We start from the raw sequence: 22,248 nt of genomic DNA on the forward strand, positions 1-22,248 counted from the left end.
AGAGCAGCATCTGGATTGGTATGGGGAGTTGGCTATGAAACCTCTTGCTGCCTTTTTCTACAGACTGTGCGGTACTGGAGAGGAGAAGGTAAATATATATTTTTTATTTAGACTTGTTTTATTTATTTGTAGAAACTGTCAGGCAGTGTGAGAAACTCATACTGCCTTCAGCCTCAACTCCAGATCTCTTAATCGTGGCCCATAATAAACACTGTTAATAATGGACCACAATTAAGAGCTTTGGGGTTGCGGCTGAGGGCATTCCTATAGTGCGTGAAAGCGGGTCTATATTGCCTGATTGCCTCACCACTTTTAAATACAAGCAGCTGCCACTGATGACACTCATATTGCCAAAGAGCATTATGGGAGGAAGAAAGATACTTTTTTTTCACCTGCCCTCTTAGGTGGATTACTTTATGTAATCTGTTTCCACCCTGAGTTTAACATCCAATGGAAAAATTTCCCAGCCACTTTGGCAGACAATAGATATCGCATAATGCCTTTGGGCCTGATTACGAGTCTGGTGGACTGAGGACCGCCAGACTTGCGGGGGCGCAAATGTGGTTGCCCAGCCACCCCAGCACCGGCGGTCCTACCACCTTATTACAACATTGGCGATTGGACCGCCATTGCACCACTGCAATCGCCAGGGAACACGGCTCCCTGGTGGTCCTGCGACAGTCAAGGGCTCATAATATGCTGGCGGTGCCAATGCGGCATGCCATGCATATTACGAGTTTCAGGACCATCAGCGGTGTCATGGATGTTCTTCCTCCATGTAACGGCTGGCTGTCATGAAACAAAGGGGGTGCCCACCTGTGTGCAGACACCCCTAGTTCCAGCACAGCATGGACTTCACAGTTCATGCTGTGCTGGAACACGCTGTGGCGGTCCTACAGCGGTGCCTTTTTAAGGCATACGAAAAACTCGTAATCTGGCGGGCGGGTGGCAGGCTAGTTTGGCAGTCCTGGAGTGGGCAGTGGTGTGGCAGCCTGCTCAAGGACCACCAAACTCATAATCGAGCCCTTTCCCTCTAACAAAATTTCAGCAAAAGACAATAGATTGTTTTTTGAAGCACAGAAGGACTAATGGACAGCAGCAATTTCCACTGTGAGAGCTTTCTTTGGACACCATTAAAAGGGTAGGGGTCCATAACTGTACCTAATGTGAAGCATATTTTAGTCTAGGGAAGGAATAAAAACAACTAGTCTTAATCTTAGAAACAATGGTTTGGAATGGGTGAATATATTTTATACTGCAAAGAGTTACTTCTCCGATTCTAAAGAATGTAGATGTATGGGGACTAAGTGGTGACATAATATGTGTATCATTCACAATTTGCCAACATATACTTTACCAGAGCACTTATTGAAAAAGCTCTTTGACTATGAATAAACACCAGCCAGTCTCAGCACTTGCCCTGAAAATTCCTCTTCTTTATTGGCCAGTCAAGGCACATAAAAAATGTAAATATCAATTTATTTTAAAACAAAAATAAGAATTTTATATAGCACTAGCTAATATTTTTCAGCATCCTTCTCTTTGTCCATCATATTGACTGAAAATGGAAATAAGACACAATGGGCCTCATGTAGGTAAATAAATTTTACCGGTTCTTAAATACCGAGCCGTACCGAATCGGTAAATTAGAATCGGTAAGTTATATGTAGGTAAAAATTCGGTAACAGTTACCGATTCGGTAACATTCGGTAATCACGAATCGGAATTCACCGAATCGGTAAATACCGAGGTGGTATTTACCGAATCGGAAAATACCGAGGTGGTATTTACCGAATCGGAAAATACCGAGGTGGTATTTACCGAATCGGAAAATACCGAATCGGTATGTACGTATTCGGTAAATAAAATCACATGACTTGACGAAACAGCTAATCCTGTGCAACGACAGCCCACCCAACCAGGAAGTGCCCACACCCAGGCAGGTGTACATAATTAGCCGAAGTGGCCACACCCAGGCAGGTGTACATAATTAGCCGACCCTGGAGAGGCTTGGAGTGCAGAGGAGAGGCAGGGAGCCGTTGCATGTGCGAGCGGGTAAACGAACAGCATGTCCAGCCAGAGAACACAGAAAGACGGAGGGGAAAGGAGGAGGAAGCTGAAATTTAGCCCCAAGGAACTCCAGGTGCTGGTGGAGGAGGTGGTGAAGCAGCACCAGAAGCTGTTTGGAAGGCAATCCCTGCAAGTGCCTGAGGCGGAAAAGCGCAACATATGGCTGGCCATCCAGGCGCAGGTCAATGCTGTGGGAGTGACCCACAGGGACATTGAGGTCCTCAAAAAGCGCTGGTATGACCTGAGGATTGTAACCAAGAGGAAGATGGGCGACATCCAGAAGGAGGCCAGCCAGACCGGAGGTGGAACCAACAGGGCACCTGCCCTCACCGAACTGGAGGAGCTGGTGGCGGCCACAATCCAGCAGGAGAGCGTCGTGGGTCTTGGGGACGCCGACAGCTCTGCCAGAGCCGCAACACACCAAGGTAAGACGAAAGCACAGCAATGTAGCCCCCCCTACCCCTATCCCACATCCCCCATTGTGAAACGAGAATCACACTGCAGTCCACACGTGTCAGTGCAGACAGGCAATGCATTCCGGGAGATGTAGTCAGGGCAACACTAACCATGACGTAAATGTTACAGGGCAACAAGGCATGTCACGCACTCGAGGCACAAGGAGACAGAGGACATATTGGAATGTGAAATGTTTTATTGTGACGCTTGCAATGCAGCCCTTAGGGGACACTGAGCCAATGTTGTATTTCTGTCCACAGATGTGACATCATGCAGGACAGGGCATGCTGCAGGAGAGACGGCACACCAGCCACAAGTATCACCTCTAGCCAGCACCAGTTCAGACCAGGGAGCAGGCCCACTGGCAGCCGCACCACCAACACAGCCAGCCTCGCCGCACCCAGAGCCAGCATCACCTCACCGAGAGCCAGCATCACCACAACCAGAGCCAGCATCATCACAACCAGAGCCAGCATCGCCACTCATGTTCGAATCACCGGCCACATCTCCGCTTGCAGGTGTGAGAATGAGGAGGCGTCCAGCAGCCAGGCTACGAGCCTTAGACACCTCGTCAGACGACAGCATGGGCCCAGAAGACCGCACCGGGCCCCAGGAAGGGAGCCATGCCACTGTGCCCCACACCTCACAGGCAGCACAGACGGGAGCAAGAGGGCGCCTCAGGTCGCGTGTCCAGAGTCCACCAGCACCCACTGACGGCCATGGTGTCTTCTTGGGTCTCGAGGGCCAAATGTTGAAGCAACAGCGCCTGCAATCAAAGGCAGTCATGTCAGTCCAGAGGCACATGCGGGTGATGAGGACAACATTAGTCAACATGGACAGTAACATTAGCGGCATGGCTGCGGGCATTCGGGACATGTCCCAGTCAATCCAGCAGTTGTGCAGCAAATTAGATGCTGACATCGAAGCACGGCGCCGGGAACGCCAGAGAAGGGACACTACCAGCAGGGCACTCAACCGTCTGGCAACTGCGACTTCTCTACTGTGCCGGCGCTCTGTGACGATGCAGGAGGGCCTAACACAGTGCTGCAGCGACCTGTCTCGGGGGATGGTGCAGGTGACAAGTGCACTAGGGGTGCTATTGACTAGTCAGGCGTCGACAACTGCTGCAGGGGATGCTGCGGAGAGCATCGACACCAGCAGCAGCATCACACCCCCCGTCCCAGAAGCACGCAGGAGCAGCAGGCGGCTTGGGGTTGGCTCTAGTGAGGATGCACAGGCCGTGCAATCCACCACTGCAGCGCGTATGCGCAAACATTGATGTAGCCCTGCTACGCCACTTCCCATTGGGTGACGTAACCCTGGACATACTCCTTGTATAGATGGTATATTGCCTGATTGGCCTGTTCATGTGTTCATGGCGTGGTGCCACATTAAAACTACGTCAGTATTTCTCACAACTCGCTGTGTCCCCTCACTTACTCAGAAATAGTTGCATGTGATCTCTGCCCGTCTCTCTCTCCCATCGATTGCAGTTGGCACTCTAGCTGCGTTGCCCCCTGGCTGGCCTGACTCATCCTCGTTGTCCTCAAAATATGTTAGTTCCACATCTGTACCTTTTTTCGTGGCAAGGTTGTGCAGCATTGCACAAGTGGCAATAATCTTGCAGCAGGTGATGGGTTTGTACTGGCGTGCGCCTCCGCTCTTGTGCAGGCAGCGGAACCTGCTCTTCAGTAGTCCAAACGTGCGCTCCACCACATTGCGTGTTGTTTTATGTGCCACGTTGTATCGTCTCTCACTCTGGGTTGCTGGGTGTAGGTAGGGAGTGAGGATGAATGACCGGCATGCATATGCACTGTCGCCTGGATGAGTAAAAGGGAACCATCAGTAACATGCCTCTATACACTATGATTTGCAGGTTTCAAGGGGCGTCACTGTTACTTACCTAGCAGGTATCCCTCTCCGAATTCTCCGGCACTCAGTCGTGTGTAGATCCCACTATTCTGGAAGATGTAAGAGTCGTGGGTGCTCCCAGGAAACTTTGCAACAATATCTGTGATGATGTTCCCTGCATCACAGATCACCTGCACATTGATGGAGTGGGTGGACTTCCCGTTCCTGTAGATGTGCTCTGTATCAGCTGGTGGACAGATTGGGATGTGTGTACCATCAATACAGCCGATGACATGGGGGAACTGTGCCATGTGATAAAAGTCTGTTTTTGTTTTCTGCAGTGCAGCCTGTGTGTTTGGGAAGCTTATGTAGTGGTGCATTCTCTGCATCATGGCATCCAGGAACTTCCTGAAGAAACGTGACAGGCAACTCTGGGATACCCCACCCACCGCAGCTATCACCACCTGATAACTGCCGGATGCCAACAGATGTAGGCTGCAGAGCACCTGCACATGTGGGGGTATGGCGTGCGCCCTTCTTATTGGCTGGTCCAGGAGTGGGTGAAGGTCCCTGATTAAGTCCATGATGGTTTCGGGGTGTAGCCTGTACCTCTCATGTATCTCTGCATCAGTCAGCTGGAATAGTGTGATGCGCTGTCTGTAGATTTGTTCCTCCCGTCGCCACACCCTCTGTCCTGCTGCCTGTAGACGTAGGCGCCTTGCAATGACGTACATGGCGGCCATGTTGTCCACGCTGTTGCATTTTGGGTTTGCCTATATGCATTGTTGATGGTTACCACCTGCTTTCACTCCGTGTTAATTACCGACTCTTATTTACCGATTTTCCTGGATTTCTTAATTACCGAGTGCTCCTACATGTCATTTTAAATTTTACCACTTCATATTTACCACTTCATGTTTACCGAATCGTTAATTATGTATTCGGTAAATCTGATTCGGTATTTTGGAATTCGGTAAATATGAATCGGTATTTACCGCCTCATATTTACCGAAAAGTGGTTTTTGGACTCCTACATCTCACTTGTCTGCATACCGGTCGGTAACGGCATATTTACCGAAAATCGGCCGTTACCGACCGGTATTTGGCTACCTACATGAGGCCCAATGTGATGAACTGTTTTCCCTAGGGTCACACAATTGTGTCAGTTGGTAAATCCACTATAAGAACTTCAGGATTTTGGTTTGTGCCATTCATTTCGTAACCAAAGGAGCAAATCTCGGTTTAACTTGAATGATAATAGAGGAATGACGTGCAAAGAGACTGACTTCTGCCTGGTAAGAAGCAGGACGCACAATGCTGACGTGGTAGGAGACTTTTGGGCCTACGGCTCAAGACATCAGTGCCACGCGTGGATTGCCCGGTCAGACAGGGGCATGGCTATCAATGGTGCAGCAGGTGCAGTTGCGCTTCACCCCATGAGTGAGAGGGACTCACTTCATACCAGCTAAGACTGTCTTTTAAGTACAAAACAAGGGGTTCGATGCCCATTTTCCTTGCCTGCATTCGGCCCATGGCACCCTTGCCACGCCACTGAGAATATGAAAATAGGGAAACCAATGTATACATTTCGTTTTTTAATTTTTATGGCCACGGCGGTGGCACGGATATCAATAGCTTCCTTCTGGCTACGACAAGAGGCTCCATCTTTTGAAATGTGGCGGGCTAAGCTGCTTAATAGTTTTATTATGGAATAAATTCTTTATTCTGTTAAAGGACCTAGAAAAAGAAAGTTGGGTTTACAGGTTTAGGGGACTTTGAGGGATTATATGGCGGGATAATGTTTTATGGTTATAGGAAATCTGTTATTTTTGATTTATGTAGATTGAGAGCTATATTTATGTAGGATCATGAATGGAATGTCTTCTGTTATCACTTATAATAATCAAAGATGGATTTTTATATGTACCCTGCTGCTTTGGATTTCAATAATACAAAAACTATAAAAAAAATAAAAAACACATTAAAAATGGATTAAAAAAAGAGAATTTGAAAATATTTTTGCTCTTTCACGTGTGTGTTCTCTCCTTGGTTCCGTATCATAAGTCAGAAACTCTATACTAAAGTTGGCAAAATGGTCCACTCATAAGAAGACAGACTCAGAAGTCAAAAGCAAAAGAAAGGTATGTGCACAAGCTGCAGTATGCAGAAGACTCAACCGTATCCCTCTGATGGCCGGCGTCCGCACTTAGAGAGGTTTGATTGGGAGTTGGCTGGGACACGAAATTATACCTATTGGCTACTGTTTAGTTCCAAGGCCTGTGTGTAAACGTGAGAGAAGAATTAACAGGCAAAGGGGCAGTGGAGGGGAGGAAGAGGAAAAGGACCAGACAAAGAAGATCAGAAGGAAAATTAAATTGTGGAAACATAAGAACGTTTTTCACATGGCTCACAGGTCAGAGAAGAGCTGGGCCAAGATTAGACAAATCGAAAACTATCAAAACGGTACCATGCCACTCTCCTAACCCAAACAATGGAAGATCCTTTCACCATATTGCCTCTTTTTTACCCTGAAATATCATTCACTACTAATAATGAAATTGGAAATTGTGCTGGGAGGAATTTCTAGAAAGTCAGGATTGTTTCCTTATTTAACTGGAAAGGACAAGAGACCCTGGGATCCAAGTAAAGGATTGGGATTCATTGGAGAGGTGAGGCTGGCAGGCTTTCTCGAGGCAGGCTGATTTGCTGTTGCCTGGCAGGCAGCACCTAGCAAGTGCTTTGTCTCTCCCCCTTGCATGTGCAGGGTGCTAGTTTGGCTGGGGATCTGAGTAACAACCTGACTTGGGCTTGTCTAAGAGCTGGCTTTGAGAGCCTTTGATAGCTTGGGAGGGCCTCGTGTCATGAACCCCTGCTCGAAAATGCGGGTGTCTTTGGCCTAACAGGTGTAGATGGAATTTGGGTGTTTAAATGTTTCTTCCGAGGTTGTCAGCCTTGATTGCTCTTCTGCCGCCTTCCTCCTTCATGAGGCATTTTTATTCAGTACCCAGTATCCAGACTTTAAATAAACTAATAAATAACTAAAAGAAAATGGTGCATGGTTACTGCATCAATGCCCATTTTTGCTCAGTTGACATCTTTTTACTTATTCAACAGCATCACTGCGTGGCACATGCCGCCCCATGGATTACTGGGTCTTCTCTGGTTACCACCTTTTTTGGTGTGCAGAGCACACAGCATCCAGCTGTCCTTCTGGCTAAGCTGGTTATTACAATTACAGTTTGTATGCCCATTTCTCATATACCATCACCCATGGCACCGCAGGGCACTAAGTCCCATAACATGATGACCAACTTATTGGCCATCATGCACAACATAAAAACAATTCCTACATCGGCTCAAAACAAAAACAAACACCCTTTCATCCGCACACACTACACGCTGTAGCTTATTATTCGTGTAGGTAAGCACTTAAGCACACCATATCAGGGTAGTAAGCTCTATATAAATGATACAATAATATACAATATTTAAATTGGAGACATAGAAGAAGACACCCTTGAAAATCCCCCCAAAAAATATTAGAAATGCTTTCAAGTTGCTTTTGGGTATACATAGCTTTGAACATTAGCCTGAAAGGCTGCTTGGTGGTGTAGCGTGTCTTCTGTTGTGATGGGTGTGCAACCGCAGCGGAATAGTTGACATATGTGGCATGGAGGTCCAGTTCCCTCATATTTCATGTAGAATTTCCTCAATGTATCTATTCGATTGCTCAATTAACAAGCTGTTCAGCCTGTCATTGACATGTCCTTAAAATGAACAGTAACACCTGCTTTTCACAACCCTACAAATCACGTTCATTAAGTATAAACCCTGGAAAAGGAAAGCTTTAAATGGCCGCCCCCTAGCCAATGTACCCAAAGCAGTGGCTGGAAACGGAGAAATAATGAAAGAGTTGGGCATCATTGGCACTTTATGGTTGCACCTTATATGGGAGGCCAACAATCTTCCTTGTGAAGTCTCCATAAAGCAGGTGTGTGCTCATTGCATTTAACAAACAAGACTAAAAGGTGTGCAGGGACTGGATGCTTGTGTGTTGGAGATATTAGAGGGGACTGGATTGCAAATCTGTTGACAAAAGAAGCCCAACGAACAGAGGGAAGCAAAGGCAACGATCTGCTCCCTGCTGGTGGCAGAATCGTCCTGAGAGTTTTATCCTGCCTGTGTAACTCTGCAGATCAGGAGTTCGAGTCCCTGCCAGGCAGATTTTCACGGGAAATGTTTTGATTTCTTTCCACTCGTTATATCAATAAAGGTGTTTGCCATTTCTAAATTTAAAAAAGATAGACGGGGGGGGAGGTTGCTGGCGCGTTTGGCTTTTGCTTGACAGCGTGCCGCGCTCTTTTATAATTAAAAGCCTTGTCCAGGCAGCTACAGTGCTTCCTCCCTGCCCCCCCATCACGCCCATTTCCAACAAGACCAGGGGGCGGACCTCGCCATGGGCTGTCAGGACTGTATCTATGAAATCTCGGCCACAAGTAATTAGAAGGACAAGAAAGGGCTAATTCAGAGCCCCTGGGATATAAATGAAGGAGTTCTGTGTGTCATGGAGCAGTTAATCTGCTACAATTGTGACGAGAGAGGCCACGGAGCGCCCTGCTGAAGAAGTTGGGCGGTCAGGACTTCCGCTCTTAGGTGCATTTACTAGTCGGCCCTTTGAGTTTAGCACTGGTGGTTTGTGGTAAAGCAAACATGCTCTCTGCTCTGTAAAATAAAATGTAGTGATCCTGAGGGAGCTTTCCAATGTTTCTGTTAACAGTTTAGATCAGGGTTTTAAGTGGGCCGGGTCCTGCCGGAGCTCAGCACCAACAGTTCTGAAAAGCTGATGATTAGATGGGTTTGACGCGGGCTCTCCATTTTTGCCCTCACGGTGAAAACAAATGTGAACTCTATGGTAGTATCACCCTTCACTGCCTTTGATGTAACTTCAAAGAGACTACTTATAGTTATTTCACAGTGCCATCATTTCGGAATTTAAGAATTTTCAATATTATATACGACAAAGCCATAGTTGTTGCTTACTTATCTTACACACCTAACAACCATTGACAAAGCCAATAGCCCTGGCTTGTCGCACATGTAATGTTACTTATTGTATTATATATCTGGATGTAACACTATGCTAAGTACAGATTTTTAGTTTATGTGATTTTAGGCCATGCCCTTAATTACATTGACCATACCCATTTGAGAACCCCCCCCCCCCCCCATTTTTATTCATCCCACTTGAAGCCCTGATTTAGACACACATTGGGCCATGCAAGACTGGTAAAAGAGAGCTCCTGCCAGCTTCCTGTACTCAGTAATGATGTTGTGAATTGCCCCCTGCTCAAGGGTTGTAGATACAATTGGCACGGTGGGTGCAGTGGCACCAGGGCCCACATCCCTGAGGGGCCCTTTGAACCCTGATAATTGCTGTATTTTGCTAACCCAATAGCAGTCACAGGGGTCGTTTTCCGTGTTTGCACCAGGGCCCATGGCACCGTGCCTTGCTGGGCTACTGTCCCTGGTGCCTCACTGACAAGATGCGGATGCCACACTCTGGACCACTGCTCTCCTGGCATCTGCACCTCCTGCCTTTGCTGTCTGAATTCCTTCTGGCTGGTGCTTGCTTTCCTGGCTGGTTGGAGACTCCTCGTCAGGATGAGGTGGTGGGGCAGGGAGCAACATTCGGCAAGTACCCTTGCCACCCTCTTCCTGGGCGTATTTTGCATGATGTAGAAGAGTCTTTGAAGCTGTAAGAGTACGGATTGCAAAAGGCTGGCACTAATGTTATGCATGTTTTTGAGGACAGCCTACATTTAAGGTGGGTTTCAGCGCTCAGTCGCAAGCCATGTTTGAATTCCTTGTGTAGAATAAGGTAAAGCTTGTTTTTCAAACTGTGCCAGTTTGTATTGTTAACCAACTAGCAGCACGTTCCTTTGTTGTTACACAAGACATCTGTAATCCACTTCATACAAACGCAGGGGTACCACAACTGGATGCAGAAGGAACCACTGAAGCTGGTCAGCTGCAGCCCCCACCAGTGCGTGCCTGCTGCTGTTTCCACGACAAAGGCCACCCACGGAAACAAACACGTTTGCCAGCATCAATGCACACATGGCCCCGCAGTGGAATTCCGATTCCAATGGTCTCCGTGGCAGTTGTTTATTTAGGTAAAGCCATCTGCTGCGCGGCCTCCTTCCGGCATAGTTTGTCACCGGTCTGACTGTTCAAGGCTGTCACACGTACCCTATCCCACAATGCACTTCTCACTTTGTCACAAGACAACAGTAAGAAAGAGATGCCGTATCCACCGTATTAAAGTGCAGATGTGGTACTCGTGTTACCAACCTCGTAAAGATGGCGCAGATGTGGTACTCATTTTACCAACCTCGGAAGGTGGCGGTGTTGGTTTTATCGACTTTGGACGATACATATGCACAATTCAAATGGGAGCGACCACCTTTTAAGCTTGTTTCTTATAGCGCATACTCTGCAAACTGAATCGTTTCCAGGCCTTCCCAGTATTGCTACGCTGGGAGACAAAGTGATTTGCTCAGGATCACACATTTTAGTTAAATAGGGAAACCAAGACTCGAACCAGTGTTTTTTGGTTACAACGTCTGCAAGCCGGGCATTAGGCAGCATTTCCTCTCCGATAACGTTAAGCAAAGTTTTAGAATAATGTAACAACTGCCTAATGCCCGGCTTGCAGACGTTGTAACCAAAAAATACTGGTTCGAGTCTTGGTAAAGTAAGTAAATAAATATATAAATATATTTCCCCCCATGATGTGCATGCATAGATCAACAATTTCTGGGAGGTTAAAAAAAATACCTTCAGTGCGATTGAAAATCGCGAATGACTGAGGAACACACAATTCAGTCAAACGGGAATTACAACCTGTGCTGCTTGTGTCAGAGCGTGCGATACACCCAGTAAACTGCTTAGGTCTGTGGTTGCGCTATTGTGAGCAGGTGTAACGTACTGTCAACATACTAAGTGTTGCACGTGGGTATCATGTTTCCATACGTTACTGTGCGCAGCTTTCCGAGTCCATGCTGACGTATCATGCTCGGCCCGGAAACTGTGTAGCCCTGAACAGGCGTGTACGTGTAGTAGGTTTATTTTGCTGCCAGTACCCGTGGGTATCACATGCCACCCAAAACATCTATGTAGCTGTGCGTTGCCATGTGCTGTTCAGGAGTAAGCCTGTGTCTAGCTGGGCAAGGGTAGATTGGTGCCATGTTTCGCGTGTGTGGCATGTACTGTCCAGGACCTGTGTGTAACTGTACATGACACGCGGGTGCCATGCGCATTTCAGTCCCTATAAAGCCGTGTAAGGGTACTGCCTCCCTTCATTCCCTGCGCCCATCTGTTCGGGGGCAGCGGGTGCAGGGTATGTGGGGGGCTCTGCCTCATAGTACCTTGGACCATCTCTGCAGGAGCCAGTTGGTGCCATGCGCAGCTCAGCTAGCTTTGTAAAGCGACGGAGGACATGTGGGTGCCATGTGTCGCTCATTACACATGTGAAGCTGTGGTGTGTGTGTGTGTGGCAGGGTCGGAATGGTCTATAGAGCAATCAGGAAGTGAATGATGGGCTGGTATGACGGATGAGTGTGTGGACCCGTTTTTTAGCAGTTTGAGGGCGTGTTTTATGACGTGGTGGATCGGGTTTTCCTGTTGATTTCTCAAATACTGCCACAAACACTGCCTGCAGCAACCACACATGCATGCAGTATCCCAGGCCTTGCAGAATGCCCATACAGTGTGACTTTACAAGATAAAAACTGGCTAGATTTGCAAATGTGGGCCACTTTTTAAGCTATCTGGCAGTGGTTCGCTAATGAGGGTCCGGGTGTGTGTGTGTGTGTGTACCTGTATCAAGCAGTGCAGGGGCCAGTCGGTGCCAATGGCAGCTCAGTATTTGTGTACAGCCGTGTGGAGAAATCTGGGTGCCATGTGTTGCCCATTACCTTTGAAAAGCTGTAATGGGGTGTGTGTAAGGCGTCTATTGTTTTCCTTGTTCCATCTGTGCAGGGGTCAGTCGGAGCCATGAACAGCTCAGTAATTGCGTAACGTCGTGCAGGGGGAGTGAGGGGCACCTGTGCAGAGTTCAGTCGGTGCCATGGACAGCTGTGTATAGTTGTGTGGGGTCTTGAAGGGCACCTATGCAGGGGGTCAGTCGGTGCCATGGGCAGATCAGTACCTGTGTAAAGTTGTGATGGGGGCGTGAGCGGCACCTGTGCAGGGGGTCAGTCGGTGCTATGGACAGCTCAGTAACTGTAAAGTTGTGCAGGGGGCGTGAGGGAAACCTATGCAAGGAGTCAGTCGGTGCCATGGTCAGCTCTGTAATTGCGTAACGTCGTGCAGGGGGCGTGAGGGGCACATGTGCAGAGTTCAATCGGTACCATGGACAGCTGTGTATAGTTGTGCGTGGGGCGTGAGGGGCAGTGGCACCTGTGCAAGGAGTCAGTCGGTGCCATGGTCAGCTCTGTTACTGTGTAAAGTTGTGCAGGGGGAGTGAGCGGCACCTGTGCAGGGGGTCAGTCGGTGCTATGGACAGCTCAGTAACTGTAAAGTTGTGCAGGGGGCGTGAGGGAAACCTATGCAAGGAGTCAGTCGGTGCCATGGTCAGCTCTGTAATTGCGTAACGTCGTGCAGGGGGCGTGAGGGGCACATGTGCAGAGTTCAATCGGTACCATGGACAGCTGTGTATAGTTGTGCGTGGGGCGTGAGGGGCAGTGGCACCTGTGCAAGGAGTCAGTCGGTGCCATGGTCAGCTCTGTTACTGTGTAAAGTTGTCCAGGGGGAGTGAGCGGCACCTGTGCAGGGGGTCAGTCGGTGCTATGGACAGCTCAGTAACTGTAAAGTTGTGCAGGGGGCGTGAGGGGCACCTGTGCAAGAAGTCAGTCGGTGCCATGGTCAGCTCTGTAACTCACTGTGTAAAGTTGTGCAGGGGGAGTGAGGGGCACCTGTGCAGAGTTCAGTCGGTGCCATGGACAGCTGTGTATAGTTGTGCGGGGGGGGGCACCTGTGCAAGGAGTCAGTCGGTGCTATGGACAGCTCTGTAACTGTGTAAAGTTGTGCAGGGGGAGTGAGCGGCACCTGTGCAGGGGGTCAGTCGGTGCTATGGACAGCTCAGTAACTGTAAAGTTGTGCAGAGGGCGTGAGGGGCACCTGTGCAAAGAGTCAGTCGGTGCCATGGTCAGCTCTGTAACTGTGTAAAGTTGTGCAGGGGGCGTGAGGGGCACCTGTGCAGAGTTCAGTCTGTGCCATAGACAGCTGTGTATAGTTGTGCAGGGGCGTGAGGGGCACCTCTGCAGGGGCCAGTCGGTGCAATGGGCAGCTCAGTAACAGAGAAAAGTACTTGAGGGGCACCTGCACAGGGGGTCAGTCGGTGCTATGGACAGCTCAGTAACTGTAAATTTGTGCAGCGGATGTGAGGGGCACTTGTGCAAGGGGTCGGTCGGTGCTATGGGCAGCTCAGTACCTGTGTAAGGTTGTGCAGGGGGCGTGAGGGGCACCCGTGCAGGGCTCAGTCGGTGCATTGTGCAGTTCAGTACCTGTGTGCAGTTGTGCACAGTTACGTGGGGGCTTTGTGCTGCTCCGTCCCTGTGTGGCGCTGCGCATCGGTCAGTGGGTGCCGCCCTGGACCTGTGAAGTGAGTGGCGCTTGAGTGCGATCCGCTGCCCGGTTCCCGCCTCCCCTCTCCCCTTACCTTGTAGGCGTTGATGGGGATGTCGATGATGATGTGCAGCAGGTCGCCCAGCGCCAGGCTGGCGATGAGCACGTTGGGCCCGTTGCGCATGCTCTTGTTGTTGTAGATGATGCGCAGCAGCGTGGAGTTACCAATGATCCCCACCACGAAGACCACGCACGAGATCACCGTGCTGATGTACTTGAAGGAGCTCTTAATCTCCAGCATTCCCGTGCACATGGGAGGGGAGAGGGGCCTGGACCCCGCCGTTCTCAGCGTCTTCGAACCGTTTTGAGGCGCAGCGACATTAGAAGTGTCCGAAGGTGAACCCAGACCTGCTGCCGAGGTTACGGGGGCAGCCGCAGCCACCGAGGCCGAGGCTTCGTCATTGGAGGCCGGTCTCACAGGGGACCCGTTGTCCTGCCCTAACACCAGCAGAGCACACGTGAGGACGAACAGCAGCGCCGGGATGCAGGAGCGTGCCTTCATGCTGACTGACAAGTGCCTTCTCTCGTGTGGTGACGTGAACTGCGGACAGAGATTGAGAAACACGAAGCGGGGCGACGGTGCTTACAGGGAACTTGCTTCCAGCCCGAACCTAGACAGAGAGACAGACAAAACACGCATCAGCACAGCCAGACCTCAGGTACACTGCCAAACAGGGACGTAGCTATCATTGGCGCAGCTGGTGCGGTGGCACCGGGGCACAGGCTCAGAATTGTTTTAACACAGTGCCAGCCTGGGGCCTAGCTTTGGGGTTTACTCTTTGGTGAGGACTCGTGATTATAGGGTGAGTGGAGGAATATGAGAAGTTTGGAAGAGAGAGGAATCAAAAGAAAGAAAAGGAGAAAGTGAATTGAAGGAAGGAAAAAATGACAGCACAGGAGAACGAAAGGAGAGAAAATAGATAAGGACGATCGTAGGAGGCACGAGAAATGTGACAAATAAAGATGTCAGCGAGAGAAGGGTGTTATGCCCAAGTAGAATACAGAAGAGGGGAAGAGAGTGATAAAGAAAAGAGAAAGGTAGGAGAAGTGAAAGGTAGAAAAGAATACTAGACAATCGGTGGAGGAAAGACAGGTAGAAGGAGTAACTTAGAAACCCTGGGTAGAGGTACGCCTATCATTAAAACGATAGTGTCCATGAGAGTGAGTGACCCCATACTTCCCATGGGCATGACGCAGGCCCCTGCAGCACAGGTGTGGTCCCAACCCTTCAGGGATCCACAATCTCTTCAGGGTGCCCCAAGTCAGCCAGTATGCAAATTAATGTCTGTCAGTTATGGGAGACTAGGGGCCATTGTCCTTAATTCTATTGGGCCCTGTGGCAGTAAGGCAAACTGTTGCCAATCAGGGGCGCAACACATGCCCCCGTAGCCCCTGCGGTGCAGGCGGCCCCCTAATCCTCTAGGGGGCTCCAATGCGTCAGAAGAAACCCATTCAACCCAACAGGAGACTCGGGGCCCCTCACCGCATTTTCGTGGTGGGGGGAGGGGGGGTCATTTTGCGTTACGCCACTGGCCCAAACCACCCGTCCATACAGTGCTTGAAATTGAAAAATAGAAGTGCAGGTACTCTGTAACAGAGTACCTGCTTGTTTCTGAAAAGTGCCGGTACTTAACAATCAAAAGTATTAGGTCACCCTTCAGAAGTGCCGGTACTCACCCTCTCAAAATAAAAAAATGCCGGTACTCCGTACCGGACAGTACCGGCCCATTTAAAGCACTGCTCCATAAGCATCAAATAATCCCCCCTGCAAACACACGCAGGGCACGGGCGTCTGCCTGCACTAAAGCGACTCTCTCATTATAAGGAAGGGAACATGCCACCCGTAGACCCTTGTAAACCGGCAACCTGCGCTCTTCCTCCTCGAAATACCACATGTAAACATTGTTTAACCTGTATATGACTAGCAAAAACAAACACCAACCGGATCCCTGGCGGACTCCTTCCTCCATGATGCAGGGTTAAACAGACATGATGGAGCTGTCATGTTAAACCACATTCCCAACTATCTTTCAAAATTACATTTCTCGTCCACGTCTATCTTAAAATATTTAGAAGCGAAATTGATAAAAACGCTTGTTTCACAATTTCACAGAACCATATATACTAATGTGCAATTTTCTCAAACAGAAATACTTTAGATAGCATGAATGACATTCTACACGTGACAAGTCTGTTTAGATGTAATTTCCACTCAGTACACGCCGGTGCTGTTCAGCCATCGTAAGGGTGCTTTCTTACGGTGTGCTGAGCAGCACCTCTTCTACGGATGTCTCTGCCTATATTGCATGCTGTACTTTAAAAGGACTTACCTTTCCCGCTGTCCCAACACAAGCATGTCGTTCTGTCGGCGGTGGGGCTTGCTTTTGGACTCTGGCGTAATCCCCAGCAGTTCGATTGCTCTTGGCTTGCTTGCACTTTGAGCCCCTGGGATTGGAGTGTCCCACCCGGCCTCCCTTGAGATGACACAGAGGACGTCAGCAGCGACTGAGCCAGACCTCGCTCCTGGGGTGTGTATGTAACGGAGTCCAAGAGAATTAGTCAAATGGTTGCCATCAATTACGAGCTGGCTCCGCCCACTGCTTCCTAGAGGGCACGCGGCCTCGCCTCTCTGTCTCGTGCAGCTGCCTGGACAGCATCATCCGAACCCTGCCCATCAGCCTGGTGGGCCATGAGTCGACTATGTTTATCTATGTAATGCGCATATTTCTAGATAATAGATAACTACGTCATAGAAACAGACTTCAAAGGAATGTCTTAAAATCCGAAAACGTTATGGACTTTTGCTCCCCATATGCTTATGAAAGTACCGGCTAATTGCACAATGTAAAATAAACTCCAGGCCTCCAGACATGCTACTTTGTGTACACGTAGCATATCGACGGGAATATAGACTTTAGGTTTCGTAAAGCGAACCCACAAGAGTGCAGTGCACCCGAAGTTTCATACTCCCCTTTATGCAGTTCTCTCTCGCCTCGATTACGGTCTTTCCTCCTCGCTGGCTCCACTTTCCTCCTTTCCCTTTGCCTGTGTTTTAGATCACGTTGTCACTAATTAACATTTCATTTATACCACTATGTACGTCCAAGAACAAATGATACGAGCTGTTGCAAATATCTATACTGTTAACTGCTCCTTTAATGTAGTATCCACAATTCTACATTTCTATGAACCGTAGAGCGCCCAGCCACCCCAGCCGGAGTCTTTGAGGCGCTCCAAGAAGTTGAAAGCAAGCAAAGTAAACCCACATGTTCTACCAACAAAGTCAAGACCACAGTGAGACTTGCACTGCAAGAGTTGTTTCCAATTTTTACTGTGCGGTAAAGCATCCGTAGGTATTTCATATTATTTTAATGTTTGCGCCATCAGGCATACTTTAGAAATAAATGATGCGCGCCAGAGAGGAGGCGCTGCTGTGTCCTACGCCCGTTCCTTTAAAATGCAGGCAAAAGTCAGTGATAAAACTTCAACTTTATCCCAAGCAATGTTACTGCCTCTGAAATTCCAATGATATTTTTTGTTTTCAATACACACCGTGCTTGAGGCTGAGAGAGTTGAATGAACGCAGCCTTCAGTGTTGGCAAAACAGGCAATTAAACGCTTGACAGCAGACACTTCCTTTGTGGTCTGAAATCCTACCTTGAAAAGCGCATATACAAAGAGATATGAAAAGCCCCTGAGGGGCAAGATTAGCTGTGAGCACCCCATTCTGCAACTCTGCACTTTTTAATCTGTCTGGGTTCTGTTCTCGCACTATTCACTTGTGACAGTGGGATTAAAACCCCGCCAGCTAGTTCTCGTGGTCTGTAACACCGTCTGGAGAAATTTCTATTTTCAGACCTTAGTTTCATTATGTAGTCAAATCATAATGTAGGAAAAATAATCTAAGTGATTTTAAAGTGTATATTCTTGAGTTTCAAGAAAATAGCCTTGGTGCATTTTTTAATTGCATCACTCTATTTTTTTTATTCTAATAAGTATTAACTGGTAAAATATATGTTAACTACTTTAAAAAGTCCTTCATGGTATCATAATATATTTTTTATAAGGCTAGTTGAGTCAACGGACCCTGTGCAAAGCCGCGCCGCAACCACATCAACCAACACCTCTGCGACCTCCACTGGCTATGCATCGCACATACAAGGCCCTCCACAACATCGGGCCAGCAGACCTAAACAACTGCCTCTCCGTTCACGCACTCAAGAGAATCTCTGTTCAGCTGACCTCTCTCTGGCCATCATTTCATGCATATACAAGACCAGAACCGGTGGAAAGTCCTCCTACCTTGCAGCTAAGATCTGGAACGACCTCCACCTCCGGCAAAGCCTACACTGCACCAGTTCAGGAAGGACCTCAAAACCTGTTTTTTCAGATGACCACAGCACCCTACGGAGCTGCCCCCCGCCTCCCCATTAGCGCCTTGAGACCCTCACGGGTGAGTAGCTGCGCTATACAAACCCCTGATTGATTGATGAATAAAGATTTAGCAATAGGTGTCCCTTACTCTTGTAGAACTCCTAACTCCTGAATTTCAGATGTAAGGCAGCAGTACGACTGACCCATTGGCATGGCACAGTAATTCGCTGGGCGATGTGGAATCAATAACCATGAGATGAGAACATGCAAGAGGACTCCATAATCACCCCAATGATTCTGCGTGGGATGCGCTGATTTTCTCCTTTAAAAACTGCCTCAAAGATGACCACCTTAGATAGACTCAATTTTACTCTGATATACCAGGAGGCGTGTTTGCAGAGTGATAGAAAAGGGGGGCGTGGCTTTCCAAAGACGTCTTAGCAATCCCGCTGTGTGGGACTTGCTGGAGGTGGCAGGAGGGGTAGTTGGCCCAAAGGACGTCCTTGTGGGCCGGCTGCCCCTCCTGTTGCCTCTGGTGGGTCCCGCACAGTGGGATTGCTGAGTTCTGATAGCAGTCCACGCCCCATTTCTCCACAAATCTGCAAACGCGCCTCCTGGCACGCTCTTGGCTGGGGATGAAGTCCCCTTCGCTGCTGGGCGTTCTTAGGGGCCAACTAGCCTACCTGTTACCTCCAGTAAGCCCCACACAGTAGGATTGCTGAGAGGCGGTCGCAGGCCATGCCCCCTTTCTAAACCACTTTACACCATTTAACAAAGAGTGCTTTCTGAACCAATAGCTATCTTTTCCCCAAATTTTGTGTAATTCCTTTCAGCAGTTCGGACTGTAGCCGTGTCTAAAGTTTCCTATGAAAATTAACATGGAGAAAACGTGTTTTGGGACTCCGCCCTTTTTCTCAGCCATTTCTTGATGGATCACCCCGAAACTTTCAACTCAACAGCTGAAGTGAGTGGGCCATTAGTTTTGAAAATTTCACAAAGATTCGTCTAACGGAGCCAAAGATATTGGCAAAAGAAACACCTTTTCAATAGAAAGAAGGTCCTAAGTATAGTTTTAAAACTACACTTTTCATTTGTGCATACTCTCACTATTGGCCCACTAGAGGGCATGATAAGTCTGTTGGGGGTTTAGCAATTGCTGAAAATAATGGATATTTAAAAATACTCAAATAAGAATGTGGATGTGAACAATAACCCAGCAGAGGGCATTATTTTAGTTTTTTTTTATTGTAAGGGAAATTAATTAATAATTATGAAAATTTAAATTGTCATAGATAGTAACGTAATCACAAATTATTAAACAGCTCACATCAAGGTAAAAAAGTTAAAAGCCTAAAGCTAGAAAACCTCCTTTGTAATTCACACTTATGTTTAATATTGAACACTAGCCTTTGTGGCACACTACATTTCCCAGAATTCATTGTCAGATATGAGTGGATAGAGCACATGAAGATATTTAAATGTGCCTGACTCCGTAATGGCATACCCATGAGCAAGGTCTCTGCGAGACCGAAACACGTAGGGTCATCGTTTATTTGATCTTTACAAGTATATGAAACAATAAAGCCAAGGATTATAGAGTGCCTGTGAGGGCAATAAGTTTTTTACTATTGTATAAAATGGATAAACTTTTGTTGTATGATAGTTTTTCATCAAATCAGACGATGGTTGCGTCCTGGGACTGATGCATATCTATGCTTCAGCTTCATGTCTTACTAGATGAACAGTGCCTGTGACACAAGCAGTACCCACTGATATTCAAGTCTTCAGCTAGAACTAAACACAACAGAGTAGCACTTCTCTTCCATGAAACAATAGGATTGCATCTACACACACAGAAGATAGACAAGGACGGTAGATATGTCATGATTACTGGTACTCTTCAAGGTGCCCCAGTCACTCTAGCAACACCACATGCACCCAGTGTGGGACAGGGTGTCTTTCTTTTTCACTTTATGAGAACCCTGCAGGGGCTCACAACAGACACTATAATTGTCATAGGTGACTTTAACTCTGTATGGAACTCAAAATCAGGAAGGTTGAGAGTTTCTACAACTTCCGCAGGACCATTCTCAAATTGATTAAAAACTGTGATTTATAAATCTTGGCCTCAAAGACACTTGGAGAAGACACAACACTTCCCAATCAGACTATGCTTTCTACTGCCTGGTCTACAGGACATACTCTAGAATTGATTATATACTTTTAATCACAACCCTCTTCCCACAGGTACAATACATGTCTATACAATCTATTGTAATTTTTGACTTTGCACCAATAAAGCTCATTCTGCATTGGGGACCAGAAAAGATGAAAGGGGGCTGTTGGATATTAAACCCGACTTTGCTTATGAACCCTCTATTGAACGATGTGATGAAGGAAAATATTACATATTATTTTGAGGAGAATCCAACTTCAGACACTTGCACAGTATACACATGGAATTTATTTAACACAGTTTTGAGGGTAGCATGTGTAGGGGCATTAACGACTTTCAAAAAACAGAAACAACTAGAACGCACATCATTGGAAGCGAAATTTAAATAAATAGAAGTCGAACACGAACACATGTTAAAGTCCTCAAGACTTACTCACCACAAACTCGTGTCCTTTAAGGGCGAACTTATTGTACTCGTTACTAATAAAACTGAAGTCATCTTATTGAGACTTAAGAAAACCTCTTATAAACATGGCAGCAAGGTGGGTACCCACCTTGCTGGACAGCTCTGGCAGAATTTATAATAAAATGATATTTTGCGACATCAACCTTCTCTCAGACCAGGAAGCACACACAGAAAAGTGTAAAGTACAAGCCTCTGATTTCTACTCCACAATGTATACCAATGAATACACAGATACGACAGCACAAGCGGCCTACCTTGCATCAATAGATCTGTTGCCAATCTCCTGGTAAGGTGTAGAGAACCTATTACCCTGGAAGAAGTATATCGGGCGAACAAGACTCTTACTCATTTGATTACTTATGAGACACAGGTAAAGTAAGACCTTCTATGACAGAGGCCAATATTTCATTGATACTCAAACCAAGTAAGAACCTAGGACTTCGCTCGTCATTTAGCCCCATTGCTTTATTTAATTTAGATCCTAATTTTTACATCAAAATCCTTGCCACTAAGTTGGACTCTGTACTCCCCACATTTATCCACCAAGACCAATCCGGCTTTATAGGAGGATGACAAACCCATGATAACAAACACAGAGTTAAACATCTAAGAGAGAAGGCCCGAAAAAAAATATACCTGCTCTCATAGCTTCTTTAGATTTAGAAAAACAGTTGACTGGGTTGACTGGCGCTTATTGAGGATGACTCTTAAATGTTTCATCTTTGGGTCAGCATTTGTTTGCATGGTGATGGCAGGTTACCATGACCCACGCTCAAGTATCACAGTCAATGGCAGATAATCCCCATATTTCACCCTCCACAGAGGAACTAAGCAGGGGTGTTCACTCCCTCCCCCCGCTTCTAGCCCTTAGTATTGAATCATTTGCATCAAAAATTAATACTAATGCCGAGAAGCCAGAGATACCTAACCCGACGCTATCCCAGCTGAACGTTACCACCCTTCAGAATTGCACCCCTCTAAATGGTTGACCAATTGAATTAAATACCTGGGAATCAATGTCCTGCCAGATCTTTCAAAACTATAAGGCTAATTTTCCACAACTTTTACAATCCTTAATAGTGGATCTCAGAAAATGGTCACTGCTCTTTTTATCATGGCTCTGCCAAATGAACACAATAAAAATGAATGTGCTGACATGAATACTTGA

The 22,248-nt window shown here is 47.4% G+C and overlaps 1 protein-coding gene across 1 annotated transcript in view; it reads right to left on the reverse strand.

The window, feature by feature from the left end:
* Positions 1-16,594, reverse strand: part of EDNRB (endothelin receptor type B) — a 138,994-nt gene extending 122,400 nt beyond the window's left edge. Inside the window, exons 1-2 of the mRNA XM_085622076.1 lie at positions 16,395-16,594; positions 14,099-14,675 (exon numbers count right to left, since the gene is read on the reverse strand). Of these exons, the coding sequence (XP_085478202.1) occupies positions 14,099-14,566 (468 nt within the window). The 5' untranslated portion in view covers positions 14,567-14,675; positions 16,395-16,594. The remainder of the gene's footprint in view (positions 1-14,098; positions 14,676-16,394) is intronic.
* Between the last annotated feature and the right edge of the window lie 5,654 nt (positions 16,595-22,248).

The sequence above is a fragment of the Triturus cristatus genome, chromosome 8, assembly GCF_964204655.1.
Source record: "Triturus cristatus chromosome 8, aTriCri1.1, whole genome shotgun sequence".
Classification (NCBI taxonomy): domain Eukaryota; kingdom Metazoa; phylum Chordata; class Amphibia; order Caudata; family Salamandridae; genus Triturus; species Triturus cristatus.